Source organism: Cordyceps fumosorosea (genome assembly GCF_001636725.1).
Source record: "Cordyceps fumosorosea ARSEF 2679 chromosome Unknown scaffold_8, whole genome shotgun sequence".
Lineage (NCBI taxonomy): Eukaryota > Fungi > Ascomycota > Sordariomycetes > Hypocreales > Cordycipitaceae > Cordyceps > Cordyceps fumosorosea.
In genome coordinates this window covers 800,924-822,874 of record NW_017387308.1, presented here as the reverse complement: position 1 = coordinate 822,874, position 21,951 = coordinate 800,924, and the positions used below count along the sequence as shown (strand labels likewise).

At 53.3% G+C, this 21,951-nt stretch overlaps 7 protein-coding genes across 7 annotated transcripts; 4 read left to right on the top strand and 3 right to left on the bottom strand.

Moving 5' to 3' along the window:
* Positions 1 to 804: 804 nt before the first annotated feature.
* On the bottom strand, positions 805 to 1,359 carry ISF_04094 (FK506 suppressor Sfk1; the record flags this gene model as incomplete). The annotated part of the gene is made up of 2 exons (XM_018847700.1): positions 805 to 1,278; positions 1,330 to 1,359. The coding sequence occupies 2 exons, from the start codon at positions 1,357 to 1,359 to the stop codon at positions 805 to 807; spliced, it is 504 nt and encodes a 167-aa protein (XP_018705280.1).
* A 5,011-nt stretch (positions 1,360 to 6,370) lies between these two features.
* ISF_04093 (Protein-tyrosine/Dual-specificity phosphatase) lies at positions 6,371 to 7,608 on the top strand (the record flags this gene model as incomplete). The annotated part of the gene is made up of 5 exons (XM_018847699.1): positions 6,371 to 6,449; positions 6,635 to 6,710; positions 6,786 to 6,950; positions 7,038 to 7,246; positions 7,325 to 7,608. The coding sequence occupies 5 exons, from the start codon at positions 6,371 to 6,373 to the stop codon at positions 7,606 to 7,608; spliced, it is 813 nt and encodes a 270-aa protein (XP_018705279.1).
* Positions 7,609 to 7,708: 100 nt separating this feature from the next.
* On the bottom strand, positions 7,709 to 8,956 carry ISF_04092 (actin binding protein; the record flags this gene model as incomplete). Its single annotated transcript, XM_018847698.1, has 2 exons — positions 7,709 to 8,463; positions 8,656 to 8,956. 2 exons carry the CDS (start codon positions 8,954 to 8,956, stop codon positions 7,709 to 7,711), a joined length of 1,056 nt encoding a protein of 351 aa, XP_018705278.1.
* A 574-nt stretch (positions 8,957 to 9,530) lies between these two features.
* On the top strand, positions 9,531 to 10,668 carry ISF_04091 (tetratricopeptide repeat domain-containing protein; the record flags this gene model as incomplete). The annotated part of the gene is made up of 4 exons (XM_018847697.1): positions 9,531 to 9,908; positions 9,966 to 10,172; positions 10,223 to 10,375; positions 10,435 to 10,668. 4 exons carry the CDS (start codon positions 9,531 to 9,533, stop codon positions 10,666 to 10,668), a joined length of 972 nt encoding a protein of 323 aa, XP_018705277.1.
* Positions 10,669 to 14,077: 3,409 nt separating this feature from the next.
* On the top strand, positions 14,078 to 16,171 carry ISF_04090 (hypothetical protein; the record flags this gene model as incomplete). Its single annotated transcript, XM_018847696.1, has 3 exons — positions 14,078 to 14,082; positions 14,232 to 15,645; positions 15,716 to 16,171. The coding sequence occupies 3 exons, from the start codon at positions 14,078 to 14,080 to the stop codon at positions 16,169 to 16,171; spliced, it is 1,875 nt and encodes a 624-aa protein (XP_018705276.1).
* A 683-nt stretch (positions 16,172 to 16,854) lies between these two features.
* Positions 16,855 to 17,520, bottom strand: ISF_04089 (cyclase/dehydrase family protein; the record flags this gene model as incomplete). Its single annotated transcript, XM_018847695.1, has 1 exon — positions 16,855 to 17,520. The coding sequence occupies one exon, from the start codon at positions 17,518 to 17,520 to the stop codon at positions 16,855 to 16,857; it is 666 nt and encodes a 221-aa protein (XP_018705275.1).
* A 926-nt stretch (positions 17,521 to 18,446) lies between these two features.
* On the top strand, positions 18,447 to 21,553 carry ISF_04088 (AP-3 complex subunit delta; the record flags this gene model as incomplete). The annotated part of the gene is made up of 4 exons (XM_018847694.1): positions 18,447 to 18,602; positions 18,658 to 19,041; positions 19,116 to 19,341; positions 19,395 to 21,553. 4 exons carry the CDS (start codon positions 18,447 to 18,449, stop codon positions 21,551 to 21,553), a joined length of 2,925 nt encoding a protein of 974 aa, XP_018705274.1.
* Between the last annotated feature and the right edge of the window lie 398 nt (positions 21,554 to 21,951).

The window sequence follows — 21,951 nt, the reverse complement described above, 5'->3', positions numbered from 1 at the left end:
CGATCTTCGTGCTCGCCAACAGCCTACCGCTTTCCTTGAGCTGACCGCTAGCCGTCCTTGTTGGAAGCTATCTTTGCCCATGGCGTGGGCGTGGGGGAAGCGGCGCATATAGACGATGCCGCCCTCAGAGTAGAATCCGACGTCGCTGCGGTAGGACTCCGAGTGGAGGTGAAAGGCGGTCCTAGGTAGCTGCTCTAGAATAAACAGGATAAGGTGGATAATAAGGATAACAAGGATAGCGATGACAGCGAGGATAGCGAAAACAGTGACGACAGCGAGGATAGCGAGGATAGCGAGGATAGCGAGGATAGCGAGGATAGCGAGGAGAGCGATACTAAGCAAAATAATACAGATTTAGAAGATTTAAATGACCTAGGGAGAAACCATGATAAAAACAAACGAAAAACAATTGCATTTATCTTATTTATGCTGTATTAATAGTCAAGAAGTGCCGAAACAATCAAAGTAGCAATAGTCCAAAACAGTCAACGTAATAATAGTAGCTCCCAATGCCCAAAACAATCAATGGTAAAACCGCCCAAGAAAGAAAACGCCAAAAGATTAAACTCCCAAGTTCCATTGCCACCCAGTTGTTGAGCCGCGCCTGGTAACGATAGCCGGGTAGAGGTCCAGCGCAAAGGAGAGAATAAAGAGGGTAAAAATGAAGGCAACAGTCCATTCCATGACAGCCGCGGCATCGTTCTTGCCGGCAAGACTCATGACAGCGAAGAGGACGCCAAAAAACAGTTCAAACACCGCGACAATGAGCTTGAATCGGAGTGCTTTCACGAGCCACGACCGCTCCTACCGGTGCCAGCTCTCCGAGTTTCTCTTGATGAGAAGGTGGCATTCCCAGCAGGCGCAGACGGCAGCGAGCATGTAGCCACCGAGGAAGTGGGCGAGGAGAAGATTGTGGAGTATATGGTAGTTCTTCGTGTCGAATATGGCGAGGCCGACGAGGCCGATCGAGCCGACGATCGCGAAGAAAATGGACAGCGTAGCCAGTAGCTTCTCGTAAACTGTAGCATCGGGAAGGAGCCGCCTCTTGTGGCGAAGGTATCTCTCCGTGAGCATGGCGAGATCCAACAGGAGGCAAGACAACAGAGAGCCGGCGATGAACAGGGGCTTCATTCTCCCAGCCCCGACGTGAGAAATGTAGACGATTTTTATGTCTGGATCGAGATAATCGTAAACTTCGCCGTGGTCAGACACGGCCCAGCTTAAAAGCATTCCAAGTAGCATGCTCAGCCACACAACAGCGGCGAGGCACGGAAGCCACTGTGAATAGTCAGAAAGCGGAAGGGACGAATAAGGATAGATTGCACCTACCCAAAAAGAGATGAGGCCTCGATAGGCCATGGTTGAAAAAAAAGAAATGAAAAAGAAAAGCCCCGACTTTTTGGGGCCGTTTTGAGCGTGGAATTGAGCTTTTTTGTGTGTAGTCGCGGGAGAGTATGAAGAGTATGAAGAGGAGCGACAAGAAGAAGAAGCGGACGAGGGCGGCGGAGAACAGATAGAGCCATCACAATCAGCCAGCACAATCAGCCATGAGTCACGAGAAGAACGAGTTAGGAAAAGGGACTGTAGTAGGGAGGCTGGACATCCCGAGCTGGAATATGAGGCAGAGCGGCTGTTCGGTGATCCTGCTCTGAGGAGGTAATCTAAAACGCCGGGAAAATTGGCGTACTATATGCCCGTTTTTGCCTACAAAATACATTTTGAATCATTTAAAATACAATTTCCCTCGATTTATTTCATCTCTATTCACCATTTGCTTTCCTTTCTTCATGATGGCAATGTCCGTCCAAAGATGGCATCGTGTTTCGCCACAGGGGCTGGATAGGGGCAGGACGCCAGGACGCGTCTGTCTCCCAGAGCAACGGACGCGACAGCAGTACAAGAGGAGAAAGAGCAGATTTTTGACCGAACTTCCTATTTGACTTGGACTCTTCTGTTAATAATGGAGCGGGGCGTACGCATCTCTTTTCTCCCTGTTGCTGTTGGATTTGGATCTTTCTTATCGCTCTTATCTTTCTTATCTGTCTTGTCTTTCTTGTCTTGTCTTTCTTATCTTCTTGTCTTTCTTGTCTGTCTTTCTTTTAATCCTTTTTATCTTTATTATCTCACTCATCTTTCTTATCTTTTTCATCTTTTTTATTCTTCCCATCTGTAATGTAGCGAGAGGCAAGACACCGTTTCACCAGGCGAGATCCGCAGCGGGACCATTATTCCCCATTGTTCCCGGCGATCTGGGTATTAAGCCGGCGCTAGATCTTGACAACTGAAACAATTGTCTTCATCTGCATATTCGTCTCGTTGTATTTTTCGATTCCTGTTCCGCTCCTCATTATTTCCATTCGATGCCCCCTTCCTCCGCACTTGCCACCTTTCGCGTTTTGCCGCCCACTCAAATTTGCCACCCAGCTTTTGTGAACGACAGGAACGCGCTCGACGCGTCCCAGTCCAACGCGCCCCTGCCCTTACATGTCCTCTTTTTGTCGTCGTCATCAGATCTATGGATAGGCACGTGGCGTGGCTTCTGCCCCTGAGCAGTGAGGAGACCTTGCTGCTGGAGCGCCTGCCAAATTGATACCCAGGTACCAGTACGTAGGAACTGAAGACCGCCCCCAGCTCGCTGTGTGCAGCCCATGTACCATCGCCCTCCCGTGGCTGAGAATTCACTTGAAAATAGTGTTTAAATAGCAGTCACCCTTTATGTACACGTGGAATCACAAGTCAATCGGCACCTCTTACGTCTATCAGCAACTCTTACCCCATAGCTCACTCTTTCGATGACTCGTTTTCGCTCCTGTCCATCCGCCCAACTCACTGACTCGCCCAGGGCCACCGCATCATCAAGGCCTTGATCATATTCTTTGACCACGAGATGAATGATTGCGAAGAACTGAAAATATAATTTGATTAATTGCCCGTTGTGTTCTATTATTGTGATGCTCAATCTCTGCGCGTGAATTCGCCGTCATTTCTACCTGATAATAGGGCGTACTCAAAGCTCCTCCCAACAAGCCGAGGCGGGGTTGCTAGCCACAAGAACAGTAAGCACCACAGTCAAAAACATAGTTATGGTCTAATCGTTCCCGAAAGTGTTCGAGTCCAGAAAGTCGTAGATTTCGCTTTTTTTTGCTACAGTCTAGTGTAGCAGCATTCCTAGCAGCATCGACAGCCATATTTTGGCCACGATACAGGGCAGCCACTGTGGATAGTCAGAGAGAGGAAGGGACGAATAACGATAGTTTGCGCCTACCCAGAAAGAAGTGAGGCCACGGTAGGCCATGGTTTATTAAGAAAAGAAAGAAAAAAGGTGGCGGACAGCTGCGAGGCGGGAATTCACGGCGATGGCGCGGAGAGCGTTGTTGATGTAGCAGCACTGCACCAGCAAACCCGCCAGGGCCTCCGTGGCGGCCACGCCGCTAGCAGCCTGTGAGACAGCCGCTTTCTCACGGGTCTTGTAAGTGGCATGGATTTTCTTGCCCTTGGTGATCAGCGCGGCCTACACAGCGATTAGCAGGGTCGAAGCTGGCTGACAGCCGTGGCGAACCCACGAAGACCTCGGAGCCGGACAGCTGGGCCTGGAGAAGGACGCGGAAAGTTGGCTGCTCGGCAGCAGCGAGGACGATGTAGGCGTTGCTGCCTTGCTCGCGGCGATGGCACTTGGCAGAAGCGAGCAGCAAGTTAGCGGATGGTCGAACCGGGATAGCTGCGAACCCACTAGTAGTGTCAAAGCACTTGTCAAGGGCGACGTTCCAGAGATACCGCGAGCACGCAGGGTCCCGACTGCGAGGTCACGGTAAGAAGAGAAGAGGGAAGAGGAGAAGAGAGAAGAGAGGGAAAAAAGAAGAGAAGAGAGAAGAAGAGAAAAGAGAAGAAGAGAAAAGAGAAGAAGAGAAGAGATATAAGGCCATAAAAAGCCAGTATTAACTGTGGCGAAAAAGAAGAAGAGGAAGAAGGCGCTATATAGCTGCCGGGCAGTGTGAACAGATTCTTAGGAGTTTTTAACGGTAGATTTGGGCGTTTAGGCAGCTAAAACAAGAGAGAATAAAGAGTAGAAAAAGGAGAATAAAGTAAAGAAGAGGAGAAAAAGAAGAGACAAGAAAAGAAACAAGAGAAACAAGAGAAACAAGAGAAACAAGAGAAACAAGAGGAACAAGATCACGCTATGCCATGATCGGAAAAAAGAAAAAAAAAACAAGACGAAAGGAGGGAAGGCGAGGGATAGTTGCGAGGCGTGAGTTAAAAAGAAGAAAGCGTTTTGTTGTTCTTGTTGGAGATATCATCGCGCGAGAGCTTCAGGAGCGGCTCCATTGGGCGGACTCTAACGTGTGAAATATAGACAGTTGGGGTATCGGGGTCGAGAAAGTCGATTGGCTACGGCTGAGTTCAAAAGGAAATAAAGACGACTCTGGTTTCTCGGTTGAGAAGTTCATAAAATCCACCGTTTTTAGCGACAGCCCAGTCGAGTAACATTCCGAGCAGCATGCTGAGCCATACCATGGCTGCAATGGCCGGCAACCACTGTGAATAGTTATAAAGAGGAAAGGGCGGATAACGATCGATTGCACCTACCCAGAAGGTCGCCAGGGGCCTTGATAGACAAAATTACTAGGCGTTTCTCGTAGACTGTGGTGTATGGAAGAAGGCGACTGCTGTGGTAAAGGTATCTTTCAGCGAGCATAGAAAGGTCCAGGAAGAAGCATAACACCAGGGAGCCGACGATGGCGAAGAAAATTGAAAGAATGGCCAGGAGCTTTTCGTATACTGTGAAATCCGGCAGGAGGCGCCTTTTGTGGCGCAGATACTTTTCCACAAGCATGCAAATGCCCAAAAAGAGGCACGAAACAAGATATCCTATGATGAAAAGCGGCTTCATAGGGCCGGCTCCCACATGTGAAATAAAAACGACCCGTGTCTCAGGGTCGAGGAATTCGTAAATGTCGCGGTTTTCAGCGATAATCCAGTTCAACAGCATGCCCAGGAGCATGCTAAGCCACATGGTGGCCCCGATACACAGCAACCAACACGAATATCGTCAGAAAAGAGGAAGAAGCTGACGAAATACCGATGTATTGTACCTACCCAAAAAGAAACGAGGCCGCGATAAGCCATTGTGGCGGCGGCGGCGGCCCAAAAAAAGGCGCTTTGTAGCAGCCGGGCAGTGTAGAGAGTTTTCTTCGGGGGGTTTTTTTACCGGGGGGGTTTCTTTTTTGGAGTTTTCGAGCGTGAGATTGGGCATCTTCGTAACAACGGGAGGGAGTATGAAGAGCCGCTAGACAAATGGTTAGTCAAATAGAAGGGCTTGAAGGGTATGAGCCGGTTGATGAAATGACTTCCCCAGAATCAAACACTGTAGAAGCGACAAGTACGGAAAAGAGGGTTTTTGATGGGTTGGACATGTTTTTCTTGATCGATCTTGGGAGAGCGAGAGTAAGAAGAGGAGAGAGGTAAAGAGAGTCAAGAGAGAAGAAGGGAAAGGTAGGAGAAAATTGTGAGAACAGGGAGGGGAGAGAAGAGGAGGGAAGAGGGAAGAAGAGAAGAGGAAAGGGGGATTCAAAGCCTTCTAATAGGCAGATCGGAAGGATAGAGGTGAGGAACAAACGGCAGGAGGAAGGATGTCAAGACCAAGTCAGTGGCAAAGAAGGTGTCATGCAGAATGTGCTTATGCTACCTATGTTACGGGGGTAGGCATTTGAGTGCCCTGAACATGGCTTCGAATTAGAGAGAGACAGCAATTAATTCACCGTGAAGAAACATTTACTTACACAACTACGTTGATTGATGTAAATATACAGAATTGCCCTCAGGGTTTAATGTGGGCAGGGCGAAGTGTCTTTCTTCCAAGGCGAAAGCGTCGCTGGTCAGCAATGGTTCGTGTTCGGCCGAGATAATCCTGTTGACGTGAATTGACCTGGAACTGGCTTCATCTTGCCAACTTTGTTTGCATAATCATCTTTTAGACGTTCGTTCGTTATGAGGAGGCTGCGGAGGGTTGTGATGTGGCGCCTACGACAACGATCGGTTCTACCCGGATTTCCAGTTCCTGGCAATAATGCTGTCGATATAGCCATCGCCCGCTCCTTGACAGTTCGCATCCCCGTAAACAGACAATCATAGTATGTTACAAAATGCGTATTAAAATGGAGATCCTCTACTAATCTAAACTCAATTTTCTATTTTCTGAGCAAGTATCTAGCCGTTGTGACGATGACCAAGATGCCTGGCTCTATTCCTGTACCACTTCCCCACAGACTGGCAAGCCTCGGCCGCCGCCACCCAACGTCGCAGGCTCACCAACCAACTCCCATCTCCGCGACAGGATCATCAGGAGCCCGTTTGCCGCCCTGCCCGATAAACAATGGCGGTCGAAAAGGAGCATATCCTCGAAAAGGTATCCAACTTTCGAGATGTCGGCCAGACCGTCAACTCCTTTCTCGGTAAAAAGTTGGGTCCCGCGTCTTCCGTCCTCCGCTGATGTTCTCATCGCTGACGAGATTGCGTCTCCAGGGTGGTTCGAGAAGGACTCATCTATAGATCTGCCAGACCGGGTGAGTGCGCTTCAATTAAAAGAAAAAAGAAATTTCATTTTGCTGGTTACGCTGACCTGCCTTCAACGCCGCAGACAATGCGTCCCCCGAGGACATGGTCTACTTGGCCGACAGCCTCGGCATCCGCACCGTCATAGACCTTCGCACAAAGTGAGCTCGGAAACCTTCTCACACTCCGATCTGACTTTTTGTTTCATGCTAATCCAAGTCGACTCGTCGTCGCAGCACCGAACTCGCTCGCCAAGCGGCCAAGCGCACCGCCATACGCCTCGTCGACCCCTCCATCCCGGCCACCGCCCGCATCCCGGGCATCCAGTACCACGAGATCAAGGTGACCGGCCGGCGCTTCGAGCGGCACGTCGCCAGCCTTCTCACCTGGTGGCAGTTCTTGTACGCGTTCCACCCATTTTCCCTTCTCGATCATGCCCCCCCCCCCGGCGGCAGAGGAAGAAAGTCTAAACGATGATTGCGATTTAGTCAGTTCCTCTTCCTCTACGCCTGCGGGTACAGAGACCAGGCCGTCCGCGTCGTCGCCGAGCACGTCCTCGTGCCCCGCGGGCTCCTCGGCATCGGGCGCGACAAGCTGGACCACTCGGGCGAGGAGATTGCCGCCGCGCTGCGGCTATACTCGCAGCGTCGGACGACGCCCGTCCTGGTGCATTGCACCCAAGGCAAGGACCGCACCGGTACGTACACATTCCATTCCCCAGAGAGAGAGAGAGAGAGAGAGAGAGAGAGTAGGCTGATGAGGGAGGTTGTGATAGGGTTGATTTGCTGCCTCGTGTTGATGGTGCTGGGCGTCCCTATGGCGGCGATCGAGCACGACTACGGGCTCACGGACGTCGGCCTGGCGAGGGATCGCGAGCAGCTGCTGAAGGAAGTGCGCGCCGTCGGGTTGACAGAGGCGTGGGCGTACACGGACAGGGGCATGATGACTGGGATAAAGAGGCATCTGGACGAGAGGTATGGCGGGCTAGAGGCGTACTTGGACGGCATTGGGTTTGACGAGTCGGAGCGTGAGCTCATGCGTGAGACCTTGCTTGTATGATGTACGCGAAGCGTTGGATATATCAGACCATGTTAAAATCACGCGCAGCGTATCGTGTAGATTGCTCTTTATTGTCTATATTCAGGTCGTTATATCGTGTCTATTGTTTGGTGAAGTGTCCTTGCAGCCAGCATCGGTACATCTTCTTCTGCTCCGCGCGGTTGACCAGCAACCGACGGTCGACGCCGAGAAGGTCGATCGAAAACGTGGGGGTTGTGTCCTCCTCTCCCTCGCCATCCCCCTCCGCCCGCTTCCCCAACCAAATGTCGGCCAGCTGGTCACGGTCGAAGAAGTAGACGCGCGTGCCGTCGCCGCGGATGTAAAAGTTCTCCTCCAAGTAGCGGCCCTTGCGGAAGCGCACCTGCGCGAGGTCACCGCGGCCGTAGTCGCGGAAGAGCACGGTGCCGCCGGGTCGCAGCAGCCGGTGCACGTTGCGCACCGCGCGCGACCACTCGCGCGGCGACAGCGCTGAGAAGATGAAGATTAGGATGGCCACGTCTACAGATCCTTCCTCAAGGTCGGGCGGCAGCTCCGCGCCGGCCACGTCCCAGACGTCGGCCTGGATCTGCGCCGACTCGTACTCTTCATGCTTGCGCATGACTTCTACGGCCGTCTTGGAGAAGTCGCACGCGTGGATCTTGAGGTGGGGATTCTTGTTGTTGGCGAGGATGGGAAAGGCCGTGTTGCCTGCACCGGCACCGATTTCGAGAATAACTTTCGGTCCGGCGTCTTCGGCGGTTACGGTGGCCAGAATTGGGAATTCCTGCTGTAGCCATTTTCGGTTTTTGAAAAAGTTCGCAGTATTGTTTTTGTAGAAGAGATTCCACCACTTTTCAGGGTTACCGTTAAATCTGCCTTGACAGGGTGTTAGCGTATGCTTCTAGAATTTTTTTCTTCGCAATTGCAAATGTGAGTGGGAAGGTTGCTCAGATGGGAGCGAAAGACTATAATTAACCTGATTTCATCAGAGTTTTCAGATGAAGTGTTGCTTCGATATCATCACCGCAAGGGACATGGGGAATGGTTCAAGAAATAGAGAAGACTCACTCTTATCAAAGTCAGAAACAGGGGCCTGGCGCTGCTTTTCAAGCTGCTGCTCCGTATACTCCTTGTATGCATCGTCAGTTTCCACATGGTCCCAGGCGTTGAACTCGTAGACGTTGTCTTGCTCCGTCAGGTAGCGGCTGCCAAACTGAAACGGGTCGGTCCTCTTCAAGTTGTTCGCCGGGTCATGCGATCTATGCGGAGGGACGACTTCAGCGCTGGCCGCGAGGCTGAGCTTTTCCAGGTCCGCCACCGGCGGCACGGCCTCGACGGGTGGTGAGTCGCACGACTGAGTCACTGCCATGCTGAGTATGGCTCAGACGGAGAGAATCACAATGGGAGTTCGCGGATATGCCCTTGGCCTCGTGGGGCCCCTGTAGGCGGTTTCCTGACACACTGGAGAGGGGAGAAAGTCGATGTTGAAAAATTTCTGAGCCCACGAAGAAAAGTGCTAAATCGACTGGGGTCAAACCTGCTGACATAATGTGGTCGGTATGAGTCGAGCAACCGCCGCTTGCTATATCTGCCCCAAGTGAATTGATTAAGAAGGAGCAATAGCAATAGTATATGAAATCGAATGAAGACCTGAACTCTAAAGTTTATATAACATTCATTATTTTCTCTTTTCTTTCTACATTTTTTTGGACTTTGCTCGTACTTCGATGCTCCAGCAAGTAGTGAAGTCGGTCTAGCCGGGGCGGAAATTCCCCAGCTCCGCCTAACCAGCCAAGTACCCAGGTACCAAGGTGTTGCGACAGCTTGTCCGTCTGTCCCAGCGCCACGGCATTGACAACCGGCTCCGAATCGACGAAATACGGTCGGCTCTATCCCAGCGGCACACGTACATCCAGATCGCTGCGACAGCAAACCAATTCGAAATGGCGCCATCCCTGCTCCGCCCACAGGTCCGCCTGTCCAATGCAGAGGCGCTCAAGCTGGCGCAGCTGGCGCCCGAGGTGCTTAAGAGCAACCCCAAGGTGTTTTCAGCGTCGCCTTTAGCAGCCATGTTCTCTGCATCGGAGACGGGCGACGTGTGGACCATCTACGAAAACCTGCTGCTGGCTTGCCTGCGGACTGGCGACGACAAGGCGGCCTCGGACTGCCTGGAGCGGATTGTGATCAGGTTCGGGCCTACGGACGAGCGCGTGATGGCGCTTGAGGGGCTCACCAAGGAGGCAAAGGCGACGAATAACAACGACCTAGAAAAGATCTTGAGGGAATACGACGCCGTTTTGAAGGAGAATGATGCCAATGTTGTACGTTGCAGATGATGAGGCTCGACTGTGGCGGATGGTTTGACTAACTAGCAACAGTCCATTGCCAAGCGCAAGGTCGCCCTTCTTCGATCAATGGGCAAGATCCCGGAATCTATCGCCGCTTTAAATACGCTTCTCGAGTTCAATACTACGGATGGCGAGTCTTGGGCTGAGTTGGCCGATCTATACCTAGAGGAGGGCCTTTACGCCCAGGCCATTTATGCCTTGGAGGAAGTTTTGGTTCTCCAACCGAACTCATGGACGGTAAGCTCCAGTTCGTAGCCGAGGTGTGGCCACCACTGACATGGATGCAGACCCAAGCCCGTCTCGGAGAAGTGTCCCTGATGGCTGCGTCCGCGTCGGCTGAGGGATCTGGACAACAATACCTGATCGAAGCATTAAAACGATTCTCCCGTAGTGTTGAGCTGTGCGATGATTTCCTGCGCGGATACTACGGGTTGAAGCTGGTATGTTTGGACCTGTGCTGACTGCTGTGCATTGCTTCGTCTGCTAACTGTGCATGTAGTCATCCGATAAACTGCTCGAAAGCTCCAGCAAAGGGAAGAAGCAACAAGACGAAGTCTTTCCCGTCCCCGATACCAAGACTATACAAAAACTGAACGAACTCGCTACAACGAAGCTCGCGGAGATTGTGCGCCGGAATGGGGCTCAAGAAAAGCTGTGGCAAGGGTACGATGCAGCGGAGGTTGCTGCGGCGCGAGAGCTCCTTTCCCAGTCGTCAGCCCAAGTGGTGAGGTAGAGCGTGTAAGGGGCGAAGATACGCCGCCCAGGGATGGCGTGGTAGTCGAAGGGCGCTGCCAAACTGTAAAGTGTGCGTTGGTGTCAGGATTCAATAATAGAGTGGCGGCGTGTGAGCATTTCAAGATTGATGCCAAGTGACGATTGGGCTGCAAACAATACTGATGCCAGGGCAGGAAAAATGTCTCACTGTAGTCAGGAACAGCATGAGTCATAGGAGGAGTGTTGTACGGCATTGCTGTTCTGGATCGTACGAGCGGTTTGTGTAAGAGTGCTGCACAAGGTGAGGGGAGTGATGATGTTGTTTGTAGCTATAGATAGGCTTACTTGGGGGCGTTTTTCCTCCAGCATGGCAGTGCGAATAATGGAGCTTGTCTTGAGCTTGTGGGCGAATCGGTACGCGGTGACAGCGGCTTTCAGATCACGCTGAGTGACTGGATGTATGTAGCTGTGGTGTGTCGCGCCACGGCCAGGCCCGGATGAGTGACAAGCAGGCTGACGGACATGAATGAGGATGGCTGCCAGATGCCCCGCGTTGAGCGGTTAGGCGCCCGTCATGCCCGGGTATGTGCGGGGCGTGGGTACTTGGGGAGTGATATGGGCGCTGAATTATTTAAAGTATTGAGTTGAGGAGACGATGTATTTGCGGTACAGATTACTTGGTAGAGAGGATTTGTCGACAAGCAGGGAATTATGGCACCCCGCCCGTGGACTTGACCAGGGAAGAGGACTCTTTTTGGCGGGCAGGGAGGGCATGAGGAGGTGTGGAGCGCAAGGACCACTGCAGTGAGAGAGAGCGTCTGAGCGGCTTCAGGCGCCGGGTTGATACCTGGCGTTGAGGCCCAACGAGGCGGCGCAACGAGCGAATCCGGCCCATGACCAGGACTTTGTCACAGGGCAAAGCTGGCGTAATCGCATAGCTGACGTTAATTTGCATTGCGAGAAAAATTTGCTTGCTACCAATGCGTGAGTAATTTACGGCCGAGAGCTATTTCTAGAACCGTCTACGAGGATTGGCTGTGCTGCGTGCCAGTACGTACTCAGGCAGTTTGACTGGCAAGATGTTTAAAAGGCGTGTTACCCCTCTGCGCATAGTACATCCGTATTATGTACTTTAAAATACTCTAATATAGAGCCGGTGCAACGCGAGCATCTCCAGGCGACGGATTGCCTTTTCATCTTTGTGTGCGGCTTTGCTGCGTATCTATTCCTGCAGAGCAGACCACACCACTCTACCCACGGCTCGGCATAGGGTCTTATATTTTGTTTACACGAGTTGCGGCCCCGGACTACCTAGTTCAGGCGTGCCGCAACACACCACTCGCTATTGAGTTGTCGAATCGAATACATCTATACGCGCAAGAAAAAAAGAAGACAAGGGCGTCGTTGCTACTACTGCACTCCATCGCCGACTGCATGTCGATTGCGCAGTGGAAATCTGTTGACAGCGTTCCGTTACTGGAGCAAAGATTGGGCCTCACCACCAAGTGCCTGCGCCATCGACCTGTCATTGGGTACCATTGTGGATTTGGGCTGCTGTACAGGAAAAAAACTGGACGAGCTTGATTCGTCGCCCAGTTTTTTTCTTCTTCTTGCCCGTGTGTGTCCTGCAAAGCACCGAAGCGACCGATAGATATACACACATCAGATCAGCACGTTGCGACTCGTACCCCAGTGCCTGGACCCCGAACCAGCCCACAAGCTTGGAGCTGTCTCAGGTCGACGAACGTTCTGGGCCTCACGGTCGCCACCCTGCACGGGGTTTTTGAAGTGAAGGAAGAGGAAGTTCCGGCGAAAAGCGTTACTTCACACACCATCCATTGAAGACTACATTTTTGATTGGGCGCATCGAAATACATACCTAATAAGCAGGCCCAGGACCCCAGGTACCTGATTATCTTAGTGCTTGCTGTTGGTGCCAAAGTACCGACCGGTATATTCGGTTTAGCTGCGGCCCCGTTCTCAGGCCCGTCCCTCCCCCAGCTACAGCCCACTGACCGACGGGTACTTGGTACTTTGTCTGCATTGTTTGCACCACCACCAAAGAGGAACCCGTTCAAGCATAGAGGACAGACAACGAAACGAACCCGTTCAACAAAGCAACCAACCAGGAAGCCACCAACTTGCCTACCTGTTACTGTCTCGTTACCTATTGGTACCTTCTAGGCAACAACCATACTATTTACCTGCTTCTTGGGTAGGTACAAACCCTTCTCGCCGACTCACCGCCTCTCTCCCTCCATCGCCCTCCCTCTCTTCCCTCTGCTCTGCCTACTCGCTCCTCCCCTCCCGCAGCCACCAAACGAGCTACCAGCTAGCGCCCGCCGCAACCTTCCTCATCTCATTCCTTTGAAGAACGTCCAACCTGATCTCTCATCACAGTGTGACAAGTCCTGTCTGTCTTTGATCAGACCAACCGCTCCGTCGATATCCGTCCTGCTCGTGACTTGTCCGTCCAGTCATCGGCCCGCAACAACCGCCAACGACTCCAACCACACACACACCCTCGCACTCTCCTGTCTCGCTCTGCCTCGCCTTGCCTCGTCTTTTCCTTGCTTCCTGTCGCTTTGTTGTTAAACTTGCACGAGCACCGACCACGACAAGACGCAGACACCCGGTTAATCCTGTGGCAACCAGCAACGCACTGCGCAGCACAGCACACACCCACACGCATCACCACATCACCACATCACCACCCACCCACCCAAACAACAACGGGCGCCACCACCAGGTTAGTACACGCCTCCCTCACTCCCTCCCTTCGCCCTAGGCTCGGACTATCCTCTCCCTGCTTTACTGTGACTTTGTTTTTCCTGGCTGACATGATACCTCCCAAGAACCTTTTTATTAGCAAGAGTTTCTAAATCCGTTAGCGCCAGCCTACTACCAAGCAAGCCTACCTACCAGCCAGCCTACCGGTGTGCCTCGTTACCCGTCCGTCGCCAGTCGCTCGGATACCACCAGACCACCAACAAACATAGCCCCAGCTTCAGTTGCCTAGGCGCCCGCACCAAAGACCTCACCGTCTCACCACCATACCCCTCGCCCATCCGCCACCTGACTGGCTGCCTTTTTTATTCTTCGCCCACCTTGTGCTACACCGCGGCCTACATTTACAGCCGTAGCACCATTTATAACCACAAATATCTTTGCGCCGCCTTTTTTTCTTTTCTTTGCAATACGCAGGCCTTGCCATTTTCCTCCCGTTGCGATCCAGTCTCTCATCTCGCGCCCCCCCTCCCTTCGGAACCTGCCTACTTTTGCACCACGCCCTCAGGATCGCGGCCACCGCGCTCCAGCGTTGACACCGCTAAAACCCACAAAGTCGTCCTTGTGACGCCCTTGCTTGCGGAACCGACCCTCAAAGAGGGATCGACGTGCGTAAAGGCCATATACACAAGACTTCTGCTATGCGGTGAGTATCACCAACGCTGTCGCAAACTTCATCGAAACAACCATCACTCGTCTCTCTCCTCTTCTCTGTGTCCCCTCTCTGACCCTGCCTCTACCTCCCTCCCATCCTACACCCTTTGTTGCTTCGTCGGCGCGCTAATTCTCCCAAAGAAGAACGCAAACGTCTGTTGCCCAATATTCTTCGGGCGAGCCCTCACCACTGTTCACGCCAGCGTACCCTGCATTCGACCCAGACACGGAAGTCTTTCAAGACCCGTACGACTATACCACTCACGAATATACCACTCACGGTTATACCACCCACGACGAAGAACACTTTGCCGACGACGACGAGGAAGTCAGCGAGTCCGAAGCATCAGTCTCCTACGGCGGTGTCCCTCCCGCGCCACGCGCACACCCCACCCGCCTCCCGCTGAGGCCCTCTCAGCCCCTACCACATCAACAAGACTACCGCCCGGCACGCCGAGTGCCGAACCCAGCGCCCAGCGTGGAGTACCAAGACGAGTATGGGGCATACAGCCCAAGCCAGTTCGGCCGTGGTGGCTACAACAGGCACAGCGCCCAGCACCAATATGGTTACGGGGTGCATCCCGGCCAGGTGATGCCATATGGCGGAAACCCGTTCAGTCCTGCAAGCAGTCCCTACAGCAACCCTGCACACTACGCCCAGGACCCAAGGGCATTTGGCAACGAGATGGCAGCATGGCAGCATCCCCAGTACTATGGGCATTATCCTGGCCAATTCCACCAAATGGCACATCCCGGCATGCCTCTGGACGTTGCCGCCGCGCCTCCACCTCCCGCACCTCCAGCTGTGCCCGGAAAGTCTGAGAATGAGGAGAAACTTCAGAACGAGCTCCAGGCATACAGGGACAGAGAGCAGAAACAGCTGCAAGCTGAGCGGGAAAAGGAGATAAAAGAGGAAGCTCGCCGATCAGCTGCGGAAGAAAACAAAAAGGCCGTTCAAGAGCTAGCACGCGTTAGGGAGCAACAGGATGTCGAAATTCAAAGAGCCAGAGAGGAAGCCGCACAAGCGGCCAGGGACGGTATCGCCGCTGAGGCTGCCGCTGCCGCAGAGCGTGAAAAGCAAAAGGCTGAGGCCATCAAGCAGGCCGAGGAGCGGATCAAGATCATGTTCGAGCAAGCAAGACGAGCCGAGGAAGAGAAAAAGAAGAAGGAGGCAGAGGAGGCGGCTAAGATGGAGGCCGACTATAAGCTTCGTGTCGCTGCTGCACTTCGGGCCGACGCCGAGGCCAAGGAGGCGGCCGCAAAAGCGGCCGCTGATGAAGCCGAAAGGATCAAGGGGATTCAAGAAGAGGCCAAGCGCAAAGCCGATGCTGAATTCGCCGCCAAGATTCAAGCCGAAAAGGATGCTGCTGCCAAAGCGGCTGAAGCAGCGGCTTTGGCAAAAGCTGAGAGGGATGCTTACACCATGAAGGTCCAAGAAGAAACAAAGGCCAAACTTGAAGCACAGGCGAAGACGGACCGCGGTCCTTCTCTTCAATTCAAAGATGCCTTGGGCCGCAAGTACAGCTTCCCATTTCGCCTTTGTACCACATGGCCGGTAAGTCAGATCAGCCACGCAGCGCATGTCGTTGAATAAGAGCAAGGCAAGGAATACTAACTTTTTTTAGGACATGGAGGAGTTAATCAAACAGGCCTTTGACAACGTCGACGACTTGGCTTTTCAAGTACACGAAGGATGGTACGACTTGGTTGGCCCTAACAACCAAATCATCCTACCATCGGTATGGGAAAGGGTCATCCAGCCAGAGTGGGCAATCACCATGTCGATGTGGCCTACGGATCGCATGCAACGACATTCCCGTGTTCCCCCGCACGTGGCGGCAAACATGGCTAGAGGCCGTGGTATGGGTGGCGGCATGCCCCCAGCGCCCCCTGCAATGGGACGAGGGGGCATAGTCCCCCCCGATGGATGGGCAAATGCGCCGCCGAATATGCCCGCTGGCATTCACATTGTTCGCGAGTCCAAGGGAGGGAAGAAGGAGAAGGAGAAGGAGAAAAAGAAGAAGAAGGCTCCTCCTGCATTCGTTGGATTTTTTGGTGGAAAGCCAGTGAAGAAGGCGTAAGTCGATGCTACCCACAGACAGTTTGTTGCCCGCAGATGAACTAACGATTCCAGAAGGAAATAATTCCTCGACGATATTATGATACCCGATGTGATGATTAAATTCGAACTCTGCTCTCTTGGACGATTTCTGCCGCTTCGCGCCATTGTGTCTCGCCTGCTCTGTTCATATACTTGTCCACTCGCCATCGGTTCTTCTTCCGCTGCCGAGCTATTTTTTTGTTTCCCGGATCCTCACTGGTGTATGGAGAGAATGTCTTATGCTTCTAACTCGACTTTTTGATTTGGGTATTTGGTGGACATACGGTACTGAGAACTAGAAGGCGCAGAGGCGATTTTTATGCTGTGCTGGTTTGTGCAGCTTCCCCGCCCAGGTGTTTTACGACACTCGCGGGTTTTTTCTTCTTCATGTTCCCAGTTATTAGAGAGACAGGCTAATGTCCCGCTGCCTGGATGATTTTTAAAGGTTTTACATATTTCTGGATAGTTTCTGTATGTTGTATGAGATTATGTTTGATGAATTCAACTATTATGTCTATATGCTCGCCTTTTGATCTATCGGTACACTAACACATTTTCTTCTTATACATGTGCATCCAACCTCGATGCTTTAACTTTGTCGCATGCCCTAAGTATGGCACGTCGGTCGGTGTCCCCTTCACAAACTCATCAACCATGTATCCCTCAAACGCGGCCACGACGTCCGAGCTGCTCCTTTGCCCGCTTCTCAAATGCTTCAATCATGAGAGCCGCCACTTTGTCCGACACTGCAGCGCTGACCGCGGCGTACAGCGGGTTTGTGAACTGGTACTTGATGCTCAGGTGTACCTCCGTGGCTGGCGCTGGCTGCTCCGCGATGGGACGCAGCGACCAGCGCGTGACTAGGCTCTTGAAGACTGCGGACGCATCCGACTGCTCCTCTAAAGAGGAGGAGGAGGAGGAGGAGGAGGCAGCAGAGGTGGCGCCTTCCGGGTTGCCGCTCACGGCCTCGACGGAAACGCCAGGTACGCACCGCAGGCGGCTCGTAAACTCCTCGTTGAGGCCGCCCCAGCCGACGTGCAGGTCGGCGCGGACGGGCCAGGAGCGGCCAGAGTCGTCGGGCACAGACCACTGCGTGACGCGCGAGCGGGCGCAGTAGGGGACGAACTGCGCGTACGAGTCGACATCGGCGACGAGGCGGTAGAGGTCGTCGCGGCCGTAGGGTAGCGTGCGCGAGGCGGTGAGCGTTTGGGTGTTGCTGCCGCCGCCGGGGAGGGTGAAGAAGGGTCGGCGGTGGGGGCAGGGAGGTATGGGCGCGCGGCGGGAGAGGAGATGCGGTAGAGGCCGCGTTGTGGCGGTTCGGATCGACATGAGCGGGAGGATGTGTATGCGGTTATGGAGGTTGCTGAAGCTTCGGCGGGTTGTCTTTCGGAGGAGACGGGGCTGGAATCCGGTCAATTCTTTGAAGAGCTCTGTATAGATTGTTTTCTAGTTAAAATGAATGCCAAGTATGCATAATTAAAAGATGTTGGTCGTAGAAGGAGAAGGAACAAAATGCTGATGCGCTTTGTTGAGGCGGGTCGGGCGAAAAGGTGCTTCCGTCATTGGCAGCCCACCACAAATCGCAAACCCACACAACCTGACTCCAAAACCAGTGGGAGCTCGCCGCAACGTAATTTGGCCTCCTTGCAACCGTTGCTCTTTTTCGAACTCTTGCTGCTCCCCGTTCTGTTCTGTACGCAGAATCGAAGATTCGATACCTAGGCTCTAGCCGACCGACCTTATCTGCACACGACCCAACACGCACGGCCAGAAAAAGGAGGGCTGCGAACGGCAACGGGCACCACAACGCCCCCACGATGAACCACCCGACCGACGGCCGATCTATCCAGACAACACTTTGAAGGAGGGAACCTGTCCATTTGCGAGGCCAACCCCCCGCGTGGGGCTAGAAGACCGACAAGATGTAAGGGCTGGAGCAAACGAGCATCATCCTATCCTGCCGACCCCGGATTTGGGCGTCGCGCGGGGTATAGCGACATGCCGCTGATACACGTGCTTGAAACAGGTTCGAAAAGTCGCTTTATGACCTGATTCAGGGTCTCCGAAATCACAAAGGGACCGAGAAGGAGTACATACAAAAGAGCTTGAAGGAATGCCGCGTCGAGGTGCGCAGCCAAGACATGGGTAAGAAACACTGACTGGTCCGTTCGGGGTTGTTTTACGGGAAACAGAATTCTGATGACGCGACCGCAGATGTCAAGGCGACAGCCTTGCTGAAGCTCATATACCTGGAAATGGTCGGGCACGACATGTCATGGGCGTCCTTTCACGTGCTCGAGGTCATGTCCTCGCCCAAGTACGCCCAGAAGCGGGTGGGCTACTTGGGCGCCGTCCAGAGCTTCCGCGCCGACACGGAAGTCCTTATGCTTGCGACTAATCTATTAAAAAAGGTATGCCGCATCTGAAAGAGACTCGGCGGTCTTCGGCGCTGACCATTCTATATAGGATCTAAGCGCTGCCGCGCCGACCGTCATGTCCCTGCCGATCGCAACGCTGCCGCACGTCATCACGCCATCGCTCGCGCTCTCGACGCTCGCCGACCTGCTGCCGCGGCTGGGCCACAGCCACGCCAACATCCGCAAGAAGACGCTGGTGACGCTCTATCGGCTTGCGCTTGTGTACCCGGAGGCCCTGCGGGCGGCGTGGCCGCGCATCAAGGAGCGGCTGATGGACGCGGACGAGGACCCGAGCGTGACGGCGGCGATTGTGAATGTCGTATGCGAGCTGGGATGGCGCCGGCCGCACGACTTTTTGCCGCTCGCGCCGCGGCTGTTTGAGCTGCTGGTGGACGGGGGCAACAACTGGATGGCTATCAAACTGATCAAGTTGGTATGTTAGACTGATAACGATGAGCCTCGGGACTCGACAGGATGTGTGTGAAGAAGAACGCTGACGTTGGGTAGTTTGCCACACTGACGCCGCTCGAGCCTCGACTTGCCAAGAAACTGCTGCCGCCGCTGACGAACATTATACGCACGACGCCGGCCATGTCGCTGTTATACGAATGTATTAATGGTATTATCCAAGGCGGAATTCTTGGAAGTGCCGATGATACCGATACTGAAGAAATTGCTACCCTGTGTGTGAACAAATTGCGAGGCATGATTATCATGAATGGTGATCCAAATCGTGAGTTGCGTTGGCTACCGCAGACAATGCCACACATATACTGACCTTTACAGTGAAATACGTCGCCCTCTTAGCATTCAACAAGATTGTTCTCACCCATCCCTACCTCGTGTCGCAGCAAGAGGACGTCATCCTAGAGTGCATTGACAGCCCCGATATCACGATCCGTATCCAGGCTCTCGATCTTGTTCAAGGCATGGTCACGAGTGATAACCTGGTGTCGATTGTCAGTCGACTGATGAAACAGCTCAAGGCCGCCACAGCTCCCAAGGGAAAGCTTGAGGCCGCCGCGCTGGACTTGGCAGATGCGTCTGCAGATTCTGATGAGGAAGCGCAACAAGCTGTCAACGCAGCAGCGAACAAGAATGCCATGCCACTTCCCGAAGACTACAGAATCGATGTTATCGGAAGAATTTTGTTCATGTCTGCTAAGGACAATTACGCCAACATTGTCGATTTTGACTGGTATATCGATGTTCTCACCCAGCTTGTCCGAATGACACCTGTGCCACGACTTGCTGACGGTGATTGGGAGGCTGCTGCAAACAAGCGATCTGCTGCCGGTGTATCTGAAAAGATTGGAAATGAACTGCGAAACGTCGCTGTCAAAGTTCGAGCTATGCGACACTCAGTTCTAAGAGCTTCCGAGAGCATCTTGTCCCAGCTGATTGCGGACACTCCGGCGGGACATTTCATAACAGCCGAGGCGCTCAAATCAGTCGCGTGGCTGCTGGGTGAATACTCCGATATTCTGTCCGCGCCGGATGACATGATGAACGCCTTACTGCAGCTCACAACACGCACTGCTAAGCCTGATGTTGCGGCGGTCGTGGTATATGCCATCGCCAAGGTCTTCGCATCCTCGACAGGGAGCGAATCTGAACTGTGGACTGCGGAAAGGAAGTCAAGAACGTCGTTACTGTTGGCTCGCATACTTCACTCTATGGAGCCTCTCACATTGAATCCCAGTCTCGAAGTCCAGGAGCGTGCTGTTGAGTTCACGGAACTCTTGAAACTCACAGCTGAAGCAGCGTCAGGGCAGCCTGCCTCTACAGATGAAGAGTCACAAGATCCTCCTCTGCTGCTGACGCAAGCTATACCGTCGCTGTTCAACGGTGGCGAGCTGACTTCGGTTGCAGCTGGTGCCCAATTGAATGTACCGATTCCCGACGGACTTGATCTAGACGAGCCAATTCACCCCAACCTCAATCGCCTCTTGGCCAAGGCCGACATTGTCACCCTTGATGCGGATGATGCGGATGAGTTTGAAGTCTACTACCACCAGAGGCCTGCGCCTACGAGCGTCTCGTCATCTGCTCCCGCCATCAGTCTTCTCGCCGAAGCAGACGAGAATGTCGGTGGCTCTTATCAGCAGCCCTCTGAAGACAGCTATCTAGATGCCGATATCGTCGCCCGACGAAAGGCGGAAAGGATAGAGAGAAACAAGGACGACCCATTCTACATTGGCGGCACCAACGGACCGCATACCTCGAACTCCATTCACAATATTCTTCAAAACAGCAACGGGCCGGACCTCGACATTGATGCGATCCCCGTTATGCAGCTTGACCTCGACAAGTTGAGCGGGCCCACGCCGACAACGGCACACCGTCCAGCGGCGAAACCGCGGCAGCGCGTCGTGATTGCCGCAGACGAGACCTTGCAAGGGGGCGCCAGCGGCGACCGCTCGCCCCGAAATTACGACTCAGAGAACAACTCGGACTCCATGGCGGCCCGTGGCAAGGCGAGGAAGTTAAAGCAGTCCCTGCTGCAGGTAGACTCAAGCACAATTGGTGCCCTGAGCCTCGAGGGCGAGCCGAGCGGCGGCTTTGACCACGAGCAGCAGCAGCGCGAGGAGGCGGAGATGCAACAGGCCATGCGGGAGGTGGAGCGGCTGCGCCTGGAAATGCAGCGTGCAAATGAGCGCATCCAGGTCGCGCAGGGCGTGGACGTCGAGGGCGCGGTGGTCAAGAAGAAGAAGAAGAAGAAGCCGACGACGACGACGACGACAACTGGTGAGGGGGAGACGGTGGTGAAGAAGAAGAAGAAAGTCAAGAAGGTGGCGTCGTCGCCCGAGGACGGTACCGCAGGAGAGAACGTAACCGTGGGTGGTGGTGGTGATGCCGAGGTTGGCGTGGTTGCGCCAAAGAAGAAGAAGAAGGTGAAGAAGCAACCCGTTGCGGAAGCGGAGGGGGTGGACACGGGTGAATGAAGTAGTTAAAGGTTTGTTGGTTCCATTGTTCTTCTTCATCCATAGCATTTATAGAAATCGGGATGCATAAAAATCACGCTTTTAAAATAAAAGCCTTACTCCTGTGCGGTACCACTGCTTCATAGTTACCTACCAGGCTATTGCTACTTACTTGTGGTTAGCAATAGAATCCAGGAATTGACAGGGTCACGAAGAACCAGTCTTATGAGGTATTATGCATGTACTTTTTCGGACTTCTTTATGTATGAAAACACACAGAACACAAAAAGATATCTCTCCTTCTTTTCCGTCGCTACCATGTTACATCTTTCGCGTACGTAGCTTCGTTCTCGCATCGACCTCGTCGTCTCCCGTGGATGGTGGTTCCGATGATGATGATACAGCAATTACATGACTTT